The 14,767-nt window shown below is 39.6% G+C and overlaps 1 protein-coding gene across 8 annotated transcripts in view; it reads right to left on the reverse strand.

Moving 5' to 3' along the window:
* The window catches only part of LOC136098503 (trafficking kinesin-binding protein 1), a 132,766-nt gene that overhangs the window by 52,379 nt on the left and 65,620 nt on the right, over positions 1-14,767 (reverse strand). For 2 of the 8 annotated variants that reach the window (XM_071804855.1, XM_065831977.2), the window contains exon 1: positions 1,605-1,969. The exons of 5 other annotated variants lie outside the window; for them this stretch is intronic. In XM_071804855.1, the coding sequence (XP_071660956.1) occupies positions 1,605-1,668 (64 nt within the window). In that variant the 5' untranslated portion in view covers positions 1,669-1,969. Of the gene's footprint in view, positions 1-1,604; positions 1,970-14,767 lie in introns of those variants that run through there. One more of the 8 variants, XM_071804860.1, reaches the window with a different exon arrangement.

A 14,767-nucleotide genomic window follows, 5' to 3' on the forward strand; every position in this document is an offset into this window, starting at 1 on the left:
AGGGGCTCAGCACTCTCAAGAAGTGTTGTAAGCCCAGAATCAGACCAACCACTACATCTGATCCCACAAGGTATTTACATGCTTGCCCAACACCTGCTGCTTATTCCATTGTCATGGAGCTCTCATGGCTTCTCCAGTGCCGTACACACCTTCAGACAATACTGAGAAGCAGATGAGCTCCTAGCTCAGACATTCAGGCATGCCACACTTGTGCATAATGACACTTTGACCAGAAAGACAAAGGACCTTAAAACAAACAAACAAACAAACACACACACACACACACACCCCACAAAACCCACCACAACAACAACAAAAAAACAACAAAAACAAGAAGGATACCTGTATTTAACCTGGGGAAAAAAAAAAATCAGCTACAGCTTTTAATGACAGTGCAACTGTTCTATTTTTTAAGCTTCTAAAACCAGGCCAAGTCAGCCTGTTACATCATGTGGATTAATCAGATGTTACAGTATTTACTAGGGTTAAACCCAGAGGATAAAGGTTACATAATGGATTCAGCCCAACTTAAGTGGTCAGATCTTTCAAATAAATATGCACCTTTCCTCTTTGAACACCTGGAGTGGAGTAATCAATTAAACATAAATTCAAGTTTAGCAAGCTTCTAAAATTGTGTTCTGTTCCAAAAATCTAGTACAGAGAAACAGAGATGTGCTACTCAAAAGGCCATAAGAACCTATTCAAATTTTGTCACACATATCTTTACTCTTCACGTTCCCTCTGATATTGTTATCAAAGCACTATTAAATACCTTTGTGTACTACATATGTACACAATCCCCTGGGCCTACACTCCTTACTCCTTTCTGTTCTTTGCTTCACTGTGATCTTGGACTTGCCTCATTTAAGCCAAGCTCTCCAATCAGAATAAAATCCATATACAACTACTGCCTGCCCAAAGGCTGCAGTTTGTTTTACAGGTTACCACTGAGTGCCATCCATGAGGAATCTTGATTTTGCTACTCTGCTGAGAGTACAGTTTCAGCCATTCCCTATCCTAAGTGCTCTGATAAAGAATTAATTGCCCAAGCAAGTACTAGAAAAATTGTAAGAGGCCCAGAAGACAGTGCTTGTCAGAGTTTGTAATATCTCCAATTCAAAAAGTTAACCTGCTCACTTAAGCTAGAGCTTTAAGTGTCTTTCACAGACAAATAACCAGAGAGAAAACACATACTGCCTACTAACACAGTAGATATATTCACATTACAGCATATTGGTAATGCACAAAACCCACAAATGCTTAAACTCAAACCAACACAGAATCCTACACAGTAAGTGTATTTAAATTCAGCTGAATTATTACACATACAGTTAGCATTTCAAGTATTTCTCCCCCAGCCCGAATATTGCTCATATAGTGCATATGCTCCTCTGCCACTCCCTCTGGAAAAGAGAAAGCTGTACAGCCGTCTCTTGTAGCAAGCTCACCAGAGAGGCTGAGGTGCAACAGAGATGCGGGCATTTCCGTGACACCAGGGTGCTGCCTTTTTCAAGGTACTACATTTTAAAAACCATTGAATAATGATGGTCCACAGTCCTACAAGCTACAAATTCTGCAATGAGATACTAAAAATAAATATTTACCATCTGTGCATTCTTCATAATACCAGTCCAGTTCATAATAATCTGCTTCAATAAATTTCTGCATAGTCAGTATCCTTCAGCAACATAGATGAGATTTCACTTCGCTGCTAAGGTCATGTGAAATGCAGCCATGCCTTCCTGGCTTTGCAAAACAGCGTATCGCAAGGAAGCTCACAGAAAGCTGAAAATGAGCTACACATCTTCAATGAGGCTGCAGCTAAAAAAAAAAAGGGGGCTGTGAAGGGTGTGTTCAGGAAAAAAAAGAAATATATATAGAATTAAAAAAAACAAATAGGAAAAGGATGCAGAAGAGAGCAGCAGATGCCCTGGCGGCTGCTCTAATAAAGAAGCTCTGCACAGGAGCCTTGGATGGGTGTTAACAAAATCATCCTATCAAAAGGCTGATGTGCTGACGTGGGGGACACACACCACCGCCTGGCTGTTTCTGACTCCTTCCTTTCCTCCCTGGTCTCCACATCTCTCTCAGGCTAACATGTTGCTATGGCGACGAGCTGGCTCCAGAAGAGATGCAGAGATGAAGAAAACGCATTTTGCTGTTTCTGGGTGTACAGACTAGAAGTACCCCTCCATACTGGGAACAAAAATCCTTGCTCAGAAGGACGATACAACTCTCTGGTGACCGCTCACAAAACAACAGCATCGTGCCATCGCAATGCACTGGATACATGCAGTACATTAATAATGAAAATCTAGTCCATTACTACTCTCCTCCACATGGTTTGATAAAAGCCTGCCTTCCCCCCATGGAAAATGAAACTACAGTACTGCTTTGTTACATTATCCCAGGCTGATATAATAGAATCATTTATGCATCCTGTGACTGCAAAAGCGGCAAACAAAAAATGAACAAATCAGAAAAATCGGGACAGCAGTATTTTTCCCCTTGCAGTAAAATTAATCTGCTCCTGCTTTTTGCCTTCTCCATGAACCACTGACCCTTTCCCCCTCCACCCAAACATCCAAGCTTCCTAGCCAAAAACAAGGGGTTAGGGCAAACTTTCACCATTCCTAAAAACGTTCAAGGTCTTCACACAGAATAGCTTAATGCTCATGCTCACCATTTTGGAAAGGAAAGAACAGATTTTACTTTTACAGCACCCAATAAAATCATGTTTAAGCTATCAGAAGGGAATGTGTCTGAGGAAATAGATGGCATCAAATCATCCTCATCATCAAGCACAGCAATTCAAAAAGCATGTCCAAATCTGTGCAGGTACAGTTCCCAAAGGGATTGATTGACATCCATTTTGCTCATAACCACCACATATTCTTCACCCCTTTCTCCCCCACTTTTAGGAAACTGTATTTCTTTGTGAACACCAGTGAAAACATTGGGACAGATTAAGTTGCAACATATGTTAATAACATAAGTTAGGAGGCCATATGGGGTCTGACCAAGGAGGTGTGTCTGTCTAGCTCAAGACTTCATCTGCAACAACAGCCACAAGTAGGTAAAGGAGAAGAACCAGCCAATACTTCTCTCAACTGTCCTCACAACCTCTAATTTTTTTGAGCTTCAGAGACAGCCTGACACAGATGCAGTTTCTACTTCTAGCAGTTCTTGAAGGATTTATCCTGTCTATTCATGAGCTTATATACATTTTTAGCACCTTCAACATACTCTTGCAAGGAATTCCACTCATCTACTGTTTGTGATAAGAAACCCTCACCTTTTGCTTTGCAACTCACTTTTACTAACTTAATTCGACACTTCCAGCTCTGGAAATCTCAACACACAATTCATCTCTCCTTTCCAATTGCTCATGATATTGCAGATTTCTATTAAGATCACTCTCACTCATGTCCTTCTAGGTTGTTACCACTTACTCTATTCCCTGACTAGTACCACTTCACTTTACTATAACATAAACAGGTAAGGAATGGTCAAGCTATGCAGAGGAAGATACATTGGTTTTATGACCACATTAGTATTTCAGCTTTACTGGTATAAAAAATTATCACTGCAGTAACTTCAGGCTTGGGAACTGGCACATCCCTTTTACATGTCAATAGATGAAGCACAGATTAATAAATCTGCTCAAGCATCTGCTACATGTTTGTCAGAGGCAATTGGCCATGTTATTCACTCAACTCCAAAGCTCCAGACCAGGGACAAACTAAAATACACTTCTGTCTGCAAGTACATTATTTCACTGGACAATAACATGTTTTTATGTCTGAAGAAAAAATAATAAAATCGAATCACTGCACTTATCTTACGTTATAGTAAGATATTTGTCAATACGCACAGGATTCCCCTCTACTCTGCACTGATGAGACCACACATGGGGTACTGTGTCCAGTTCTGAGCTCCTCAGTGTATGAGATGGAACTACTGAAAAGAGTCCAGAGATGGGCCACAAAGATACAGGGACCAAAGCATCCCTCCTGCAAGGAAAAGTTGAGAGAGCTGGGACTGCTCAGCCTGGAGGAGAAAAGGCTCAGGTGGATCTTATCAATGGATATAACCACCTACACGCTGCAAAGAAGATGGAGACAGGCTCAAATCAAAATACGGGAGCTTCACCCTGAAGATTCTTTTTTAATGTGAGGGTGACTGAGCACTGACACAGCCCTATCTAGGGGATCCCACATGAGCAGAGATTGGACCAGACGACTTGCAGAGGTCCCTTCCAACCTCAACTGCTCTGCTATTCTGTGATTTTGTACTTCAAGGGCCTCCACCCATTTATTTCATTTGTTTAACTGTCACAGACTGAGATTCTTTGAACTTCTTTCATTATACAAAATACTTATTTTTAACTTCCTAGACAGTAGGAACAAAGATACATGGTTTCATAGCATGGTGAACCTTAAAAATTCAGATGCGTAAGTGCTAGAACTCTTCCTCAAATACAGTTCCTTCTTGTCCCTATTAGATATTCCTGGCTGGGCAGCAAACTGCAGTCCATGTGTCTAAACCACTGGATTTGTTTAACTTTACTCTTATGACCCTGTCCCACGCCAGCCTTAGCACCTAGGGCCAAGACCTGCAGCTCTCCTGCAGGGGTGGCGATCAGTCACTCTCCAGGGGAGAAGATCCAATGTTTGTCCTTCAGTTATTGCTGGTGGACAACTCAGTTCATGCAATACCCAAGTAATGACAGTCAACCTCTTCTAGGACAGAAGCACTTCCGTTCTTGGCAGGCTAACTCAAAGGAAGGACTTAATCAAGAAACCACCACGTTTACAAGCATTTTGCCCAACCCAGTTCTAGGACATAAAAATGCAAAGCCAACAAGAACTGAACAAACAGTTTGCACCTGAGCTTGGAGCTGCCAGAATGAAGGCTGTTGTCTTCTGCTTCTGCCCTTCTGTACCCACTACAGGCCAGGAAATTCTTCATGTCCTATTAGCTTCTAGCCTTACACATGAAAGACATAAAAACGTGTGTGTTTCCCCACAGAGGAGACAGAGGCTGCCTCAGCCATTGCTTCTACATCAAGCTAACCTTAGTCCTCCTGAAATAAAGACACACGCTGAGGTATAACAAGGGTCTAAAAAACAGAAGTTACTTTCATTTTTACAGGGATCACATAATTTTTTACTTCATTCTGTTGATCAGATTTTTAGTATGCTCAATATTAATGTGAAAGCATTACAATAAGTGTAGATCAACTTCAGGTTAATAAATCACACAGGATTTATACAAAAGGTACTAAAAGCCTTTGGATATGCAAGGGTCATACAATTATCTTCCCAAAAAGAAAAATTATTTTTATTACTGTGAGCTTTTTTGCCCAGTGTGATCATTCTACCCTCACACTGTTCTGTCTTTAAACGGAGGATGTGACAAGGCACTCCAGCCCTAGCTCAGTCTTGCAGAATTTCAGTTATTCATACACACAAGGCAAAAACTGCACATGCTATTAAATGCAATTAAGGCTACCCTGTTAAAATGCTGTCAGAGAAATATAAAGGTTCCTATGGCAACATTAACTCAATTGCTCTGTGTATAAGCTATTTGTTCCACTTGCATTCTTTTTGTCCAAAAGGTAATTTCAATCTAGTAATGTTATTAAAGAAACATTTAAAATATAAAGAATGAATATTGGCTACAAGCTTAAGTTGCTGTAGGAACTCTTTCCTCTTTATTTCCTGACATTTAAAACTAAGGAAATCTTCAACATGCTAGAACTTTCTTTTTACTGTCCTCCCCCTTGCACACAACCACCCGCTCACTCCCTTTCAATAAGACAGGATAAAAACAGTTCAAGGCAGGTGTTTGAGGCTTTTTGTTTGTTTTATTGATATTTTTCTACAGAGCTGACTGGAAATATATTGGTGTAAACCAGAAAGGCATTAACTTTCTGTGGAGAGAATCACTTGTGTGGTCAAACGATTTCAGAACTCCTCAGAAGACTGGGAAAGATGGGATAAGTGTATCATCTTCCCAGCATGGAGACAGAGAAAATGCTATATATCCAGGTATCCACACTCAATCATCCCTTCAATTACATGAGAAATTGTAGCTCTATAAAGTGAGGGCTGGAAGGGTTGTCAAGTTGGACAGGAATGTTTGACTGGGACAAGAAAGAAGTTGCATACCTGTAGCACCATCTTTCAACCTCTGAAGCTCTACTTTTCATCCCTACAGCTGTACATTGTATTCCTCTTATGTAAAACTTACCAGAACAGTACATTTTTCTGGTAGACTGCTTCTGCAAACATTAAACCCCTTTATATTCAACTCTCTATATTATAACACTGCATTTGACTGGGCTACTACGTTACTTGCCTGAAAGTTCATATTAAATTTGAATTTAAGAAAGATTTCAGGTAATAGATCTGTGATTATTGGAGACTTATTTCTTTCTATTCCAAACCTAAATACAACAATTCACATTCATTTGGCATTCCCTTCCAGCTGCTGGATTTTGTTCTGTTTTTCTATGTTTAGTTTTAAAATAAACAGACTTTAATTTGTTCTCCACAGAGCAAAATATACAGACTAATAAAGGATTCTGGTAGCCAACAATCATCAGCGAGACTGAGCGCTCCTTAAGTGTACAGTTAAAAAGGGGTTTTGTTAGGCAGAAAAGTCAGCTTGAAAAGCTCACGAGCCCTCTCCTCCTTCCCTTCTGCTGCACCGTAGGTTAACACTAAGCTGGTCTGTCAAAATTAACCGGGTTACAAAACTCACACAAACCCTTCCCCTTGTTTGAAGAGAATTTTTGATAATTTCATGTGCCCCATTTATAAGCATGGCCTCTCAAGAAAGTTGTAGCAGCACTTACAAGAATGCAGTGAACCACGTTGCTAGAGTGCCAAGCAGCAGCAAGTCATCTCTGCTGGCAAAAAAAGTATTCAAAGAATGTCATTACATAGTATGTCACTATAAATCATGCGTTCCCATGCTTAGTCATTCTGACCTTTTTTCTAAAACCTTTTCCAATTCCAGGAGAATCCTTTGAACACCAGAGCTGGATAGAGTATTTTCATTGCAGCTGCAGCAGTGTGTTACCTCCCATTGGATTAAGTCTGGGACACATTTCTTCTCTTGGCTACAGCATCACATCAGGATGTTCAGATAATTAAACACCATATCCTTTCATTATTTTCTGCAGTCACCACTGCTCAGGATGAAGTTGCCTGTCCCATTAATATTGTCTGGAGTCCTTTTTATCAGAGTAGCAGCTGTGCTGTATAGTCCACCACTATGCAATGCATATTGTTAACAGTCAGGTGTTGCCACTTACTTTGCAAATTGGCATTTTTTTTAAACTGACTTTAAAAAAAGAAAGTTATTAGAGTATTAAAAAGCAAAACAAGCATATTTAAAAGCCCAACTGATTTTCAAGGACAGACTGTCATAGTTTTATTTCTAAACTGGGATCTCATGTACTGAAGAGTTACTGGTGTCTCACTTCTAAAAGAACACTGAATGGGACTCACCCTGTGACTGCACATTTAGTAAGAGCAAAAAAGTCTGCAACTTATGACAAAGTCTCTTCCAGTGCAGTGTTTTGCTTTAGCAAGAAGTCATTGTGGCTTGTCTAACCAGAAAATAGTAAAACCAGAGTGGTGAAAGCATTGTAGTAGCAGCTTTCAGAACTGGTATTCAGAAAAAATGGGTGCCTCAGATTTGATTGAACTTCCATGGTCAAAATGGGATAACCATCCACAACTTCAAATGGTACAGGTACTTCCTACAGATGGGACAGAGCTGGTCCCTTCTGAACACAATATGGGCACTCTGACCTCACCTGATACAGACAAAAAGACTCTTCTAATGCAGAGAAGAGTCTGTTTTCCAACAGAAACAAAATTATTTAATGAGAGACAGGGGCAGACAGATGAAATTAAATTACTTAAGGACAAAACCCTATTTTCCACATGAAATAATTACTGTAGAGTACTATGTTTGCATTTGTATAAAATCAAAATTGTTGTGGTCTTCAGCAACCTGCCTGCAAAACTGGCTGTGTGGTTTAATTAAGATATCACTGGGCATACTTAAATACTGCAAATGAGACCATGATAGCAAGAGCTGGACATTTAAAAAAATACACCCCTATCCAGCATGAAGAAAAGAAGAGTAAAGTTTAGAAGAGTCAGATTTTGTAAGCTGTCCACCAACCGGAAATAATGTAAGCAGCGATCTCTATTTTTTTGTGATTATATTTTTCCTGGAGACAGTGAAAACATTTGTAAAATACAGTTGAGCTTAACATCATGCTTAATTAGATAGACAAAAATATTACAGGAGCATGGTTGTGACCTACTTTTTAAAGGAGGAAGGAAAAAACCCACTGACAGTCATGATTGCATCTTCTGGGAGAGCAAAGGAATCCAAGTTGCACTACACTGAAGGATTACAGAAACAGTGAGCCCAGAACTAGACCCAGCACTCCACGTGTGGCCACACCAGTGCTGAGCAGAGGGGAAGGATCTCCTCCCCTGATCTGCTGGCAACACACCTTCTAATGCAGCCCACGATACCATTTGCCTTCTTTGCAGAAGCTGGCTCATGTTCAACTTGGTGTCTACCAGGACCCCCCACGTCCTCTTTTGCAATGCTGCCTTCCAGCCAGTCAGACCCCAGCATGTACTGGTGCAAGGGGTTATTCCTCCCCAGATGCAGGACTTTGCACTTCCCTCTGTTGAATTACTCAAGGCTCTTCTTGACTCATCTGTCCAGACTGTCGAGGTCCCTCTGAATGAGAGCACACCCCTCTGGTGTCTCAGCCACTCCTTCCAGATCCTGTCTCTCATCCTCCCTGATACTGTGTAGCTTGCTGACTTCCTCTCCTGACTTCTCCACATGGTGATAGCTCTTCAACAGCAGCACACCTCCTGCATAAAAGAAAGCCATCTCTCCTTACTTTGGGGAGAGGCCGTGGCCACTCCTGGCAGCCTAGGACTTGCAGGGCTGCATTCTCCATCTGAGGCTATGTGTGGGTTAAAGTCTCTGGCCTGGCAGGGTCAGGTGCTCCAAAACCTAAGGAATGCACCCTGTGGCACATCACCACCACATCTGAAGGTTTAGGCTGTTCTGAACTCAGGTGAGGACCCATTCTTTGCACCCTTCCACACAAACTGTCGTATCTGTTGGCTGCCTCTGGAAGCTGTGCTCCAGACGTGGCTATTACACAGGCTCTCCCAAGCACCAGCTAAAAAGGTGTTTGATCATCCCTGATCAGCAGCAATGAAGGCTCCAAGCACCCTTGGATCAAGGGCAGCTGACAGCTTCTCAGATGCCACTGGAGCTTCCTCAGACCCATATCCCTTACCTTGCCCTTACGTGGCAGCAGCAGACACTCTCAAGCTTCTCAGAGCATTTCCCAGGAGTCCCCAGATGAGCCTGGCCCTGTCCCCTACAGCTCTCAAGACAGAACCCAGACTCTTTTACAAAGTGCTGTCTTTGTTCACTGTCTCTGGTAGCTGCACTCAGAGCATCGTGCTCTAGGCCTGGCTCTTATATAGACCTCTTCTCTTTAGCAACCAGCTAAAAGGGTGCTTGATGCTCTCTAATCTGGAGGCAGGAAAATGGAATGTAACTGTGCTGTATCATACATTCACACAGCACATTTTAGACTGGCTCAAAAGGCACTCTGCCTCAAGAGTTGAATAAGACTGGTGAGACGGCATTTTATTTATTTGATTATGCTTGAGGGTTACGTCAGTTTTATTTTGTTAATTTGGCAGGGATTGGTTCAGTCTCCAGTCTGAATTCTATGAAGAAAATAATGACAAAGATATGCTTTGGAGTTTCAGAATGTAAAAGAACAGCTGCAGCCCTAATAAGCTATTAAGTTCCTCCCAAAAGGTATATTCATCCAAACATGAAGACTGTTACCCAATTGCCAACTAAATTTCAAAAACTAATTCTCTGCATCACCCATCCTAGATTATAGCTTAAGTACTGCCTCCCCGCCCAAGTTGCAAATAATTTAAAATGCTTGGATATGTAAATATTCATGCTTCTATTATACTAATATCTATGAAAATTAATTCAAAAGTAGGGCTAAATAGCCACGCTTGAGTGACACTGCCCTGCAGGATTCTGTGACTGCCAGCCTTTGTGGCTGGGGATTGGACTGAGGATTTCAAAAACAAAAAGCCACAGGAAGGCAGAAAAATCTGCTCTAACAAGCCACAGCAGTATAGCTAAGCAACACTGTGGACTCTTATCCTTTGTATGGATCAACACAGAGGGCAACTCATCACATTTCCACTAGTAGGTTATAAATCAACATCAATCTCAGCATGTAGTCCAGAAACTGCAAGGGTATTTTGCATAAGTCATTCAGAAATGAAATGCCCTTCTTGCTTAATTGCTCAGATTTCCAACCTCACATGTTCATACAGAACAGTTACAGTGACAACATTCAGCGTGCAAGCCTTATGAAGCTTAACAAAATGCTGTTAGAAGTCAAAAGCTAGATTTTAAAATTCCAAGCATAACCCTTGTTGTCAAGTCATCTGAATTTCACTCAAAACTAATGAGTTGTATAAAAGGAGTCCCATAGGAACAAAATAGCCAACTGCAATCAGTATTTTGCCTAAAAGTTTTGATGTAGGTTGTGGAAGGAGATTTAACACAAAGGATCCAAACATTCTCTTCGTACAGTTTTCTTCCCCACTGCAGAGAACTCAACTCAATTTACACTAGTCAAGACCACCATTCCTGCTGTGGTATCTTAAAATGCGCATCCTCCATTTTATTATAAGGAGTTCAGGTAGCATAAAACCTTGCTGGAAATGGCAGAACATTACTAGCCTCAGCACGATAAGGTTGCAGTGTCTGAGAGACATTCTTCTTGAAGTCTGCCTTCCACAGTGAAAACAAGCACACAGGTACCCAAGATTCTAATAATAATGATAGAAGAACAGTCCTTATTACTGCAAAATACCAAGAAAGCAAGAATCAAAGCTTTTTTCAGAAATCGACACTTTGCAGTTGTAAAGATTAAAATATCATCCAGGCATCACAAATTTAAGAAATCTGAAGGTGGCATTGGAGAGGTGATTTTAGCTCAGCTTATGGATCTGTAGCACTATTATCCTTGATTTATCTTGTATTACAATTTACACAACATTTTTATAAGCCTACAAGAACAGTAAGCAAAAACATAACATGTGACAACTAAGAAAAACTAGTTTGTAAATTTGCTGTACTGACAGAGAACAGATGTTCTCAGAGAACCATGGCTTTTCAGTAATTACTGAAATCACCATATGCACACACACATTCACACCCCTCAAAAACCTTGTTGCTTTTTGCTTTTAATAGGTCACATCTTTACTCAGTTGTAACCGCCATACACAGAAGGTGAAGCAGAGCAAGTTCAGTAGACTTGAGAACCAGGAAAGAGTCAGTATGTAAGTGCACATCACTGCCATACAGTGCTCAGGCATCCAAAAAATGAGTGAAGCATCAATACTTGGCCTGTATAGAATTTTATATGACGAGTCTTTCTACTCTGGAACTCAGTAATCAAACTACTTTAATTTATAGTTTGTCATTGTACACAAGCTGCAGAATATACTTCATTTTACTGAAAACCTTTCCAGATCACGGTGGCTTCCCTACTCTGCATTGAAGCTCTCACTTCATCCATCCACACTTGTGCTTCACTTCTAGTACATGTTCAATGCTCACTTTCATACATTAAGGAGAAATAACAGAACGCAAAAACAGACGGCATTTTCTGAATGTCAGGTTACTTTTTAGAACAGTTGTACTCCACGTATCCTTTACAGTTGGGTCTAATATGTCATTATGCTCTATTAAAGATGGATGTACCACCGCAAGGAGACCTAAAGAAGCAATTAAAAAAAATTAAAAAATCAAGAACTGAAATGGAGATGCCCATTAAGACAGTGGCCATTTAGATTTTTCCATTTTGCAATCCAAATAAGATAATTTCTCGTTTTACTCAAATATGATTGACTGTTTTCCTAATTCACATATTCCCTTGTGATACGCTCACCATGATAAAAAAGAAGCCCAGCCCTCTCTGTCCCCTGAAACAGTACCTGTTCAGTTACAGTAAAACAAGTATGCATGAGCATACTTTTATAACTTTTATACTTTTTAACTGAATGAAAATGCATCTGTATGCTTTAAAAGCTTGATAATACAACACTCCAAACACCCATCAGCTCTTCAGAAAACTCCATCAGTTCAGCACGTCAAAGGACAGCAATGGAGCTGCCAGTGACCTCACATGCTGAATTGTTCCTGGAAGTATTACTTCTCACAGATTCTCTCCTGGGAGCAAATGCAAACACAGATGAACTCAAACTAGAGAATCCTGTCACTACAAGTGATTTAGATTCTTTCAGAGATAATGGTCTTTGGAGACACCCGAATCTATCCAAACAACCACAGAGCCTCTCTGATTAGATATAACTGTATTATTGAGAAACTAAAAATCACAGCCAAATAGGTATGCAGTATCATAAGTTTCCTATTAACAAGCCTGTTTTATAGAAAGGGAGAACACTAGGTCAATAATGAGAACAAATTATCAAATGTAGAATGGGTATATCTGAACATCTAAGTCCATGTGCCTAACACAAAAATAATGTACTATAATTCATATGCAAACAACATTTTAAACAGCCAATAAATTCTTTGGATGGACAGTTCTCAGAGAGAGAGAGTCCATGAAGAATTAGAGCACTGTTTACTGAGTGCAGCTTAAAATTTTGTTTTGGGGTTGCAAATCAATTAGAGCTTTTTATACAACCTTTTTGCCAAATGAGTTTTATCCCTTTGCTATTGCTATTTTAAAGTGGAAACAAATAAGGATGATAGTACAGTTTAACAGGCATTTATTTTCAGAATCAGTTTACTTGCTAGGCTTAAGGCAGCCACACTTTCTAATCAACTCCAGGGCACTTTACAAGACTTAACCAAAAATGCATTTGAGGTTTTATTTTCATTTTAAGTAGAGATTTAAAACTTCGTCACGATATTTTAAAGTTCTTTCATAAGGATAACCACAAATGCAATTCTACATTGATACACATATACTATGTATATTTACTATATATGCACATATACACACTTTAAAAATATATTAAAATATTTTTTAAAATATATTTAGCACACCTCACTTTCCTACTTCTGTGGGCCTTGAAATATTTTTAAGTAATCCAGTACTGAGGTCCAAAGGTTCAGACACCTATCTTGTTCAAAACTTACAAAAGGACTCAAGACAGAGGTGGAGATGCAGATGACAATCAATACTGCGGTTGAAGAGTCACCGAATATGGTAACTGTCCACAAATGTGCTCAAAACCTACAGCAGAAGGAAAAAAGCTGTTCTCAGTTACTACCTTCCAAAATCAACCTCCACTGCCCTCGGATGCAGGGGTGGGAATGCCATTATAACTAGCAGAAAGACAGATGCATTCCCCTTCCCTAATTTCAGTTGTTTCCAGTAAGCACCTGAACATCATCAAAACAATGAGTTACAGTGCAAAACTGTCACTATTGTGTTACCATTCAGGCTATTTCCAACCTAAGAAGTTACCCTTTAACTGGTGTGGTTGGACGTTATGCAATGTTGCTCTTCCAGATTAAATCTCTCCCTAAACGAAAGGAAGCCTTACAAAAGACATATTTACATATATTAATAATTTGCAATATGTACATATATTAAAACATCCACAAAACATCCCCCGTGTTGTCCAGTATTTCTTAGTCTGTTAACATTTCCTGAATAAAGCCAAAACATATCCATCCCTCCCTCCCTGTTACATTCTAGTTTCAAAGCTGATAGACACTACAACACACGAGGAACCATAAACAAAACACCTAATTCCACACCTAAAAATATTCTGCACTAGCTCAAGTTTCAATATTAATTTTATTCTAATTACCTTTGTGTGTCTCTAAGAAGCTTGAGGAAGGTAAAGCAACAATCTGTATCTGTAGTGTATTTTAATTCTGATTAAAATACTTGTTTTGCAGCAAAATCAATTAATTCTTCCTTCAGCTAAGGAAAACTTCAACAGATTATGAATTTTTATTGTTTATTACATTTAACCACATCATAGAATTCTTAGACCACAAGGATACTGTTTTGAAAATAACATAAATTTCTAAGGTTTTTTTTTATACTAAAACTTTCCTGTATACAAGTTACAGTATTTGCTCAACCCCTCATCAAGGTTTTCCAAACAAACTAAACAGGTACAGAAGGAGTGCCTTAATTGCAGCACTGAAAATGAATCACTGTGCAAGCAGCCACACCCTGGAAAACACTCTCCAAAGTGATGATGGTACAGTTCATGGGACTTTTTTGCCAACTTACTTAAAATAATATTTTTCTTTCGATAGTTAATTTCTCCATAAACCAAGGTTTATAATCAGTGTCATAATTTCCAAACATGTTAAAGTGGTATGATCTTGCACTCTCATGTACAGATGTATTGTATGACTTGTTCACAAAAGCTGAACAAAGGTAAAGTCAGAGATCTCCATTTCCAGGCTCATTCGAAATTTGCTTAAACTACTATCTATACACAAGTGTCTGTATACAAGCAGTAAGGAATAAACTTCTTCAGGGAATTTTGCCCTGCTTGGTTCCTTTTCTTTAAGGAATTATTTCTCAATGAAAGCAAAACCAGACTTTGTGGCAGAAATTACACTCATAATTTTTTTTCATTCAAGCCAGTTGATTAGA

The sequence above is a fragment of the Patagioenas fasciata genome, chromosome 2, assembly GCF_037038585.1.
Source record: "Patagioenas fasciata isolate bPatFas1 chromosome 2, bPatFas1.hap1, whole genome shotgun sequence".
NCBI classification, from domain to species: Eukaryota; Metazoa; Chordata; class Aves; order Columbiformes; family Columbidae; genus Patagioenas; species Patagioenas fasciata.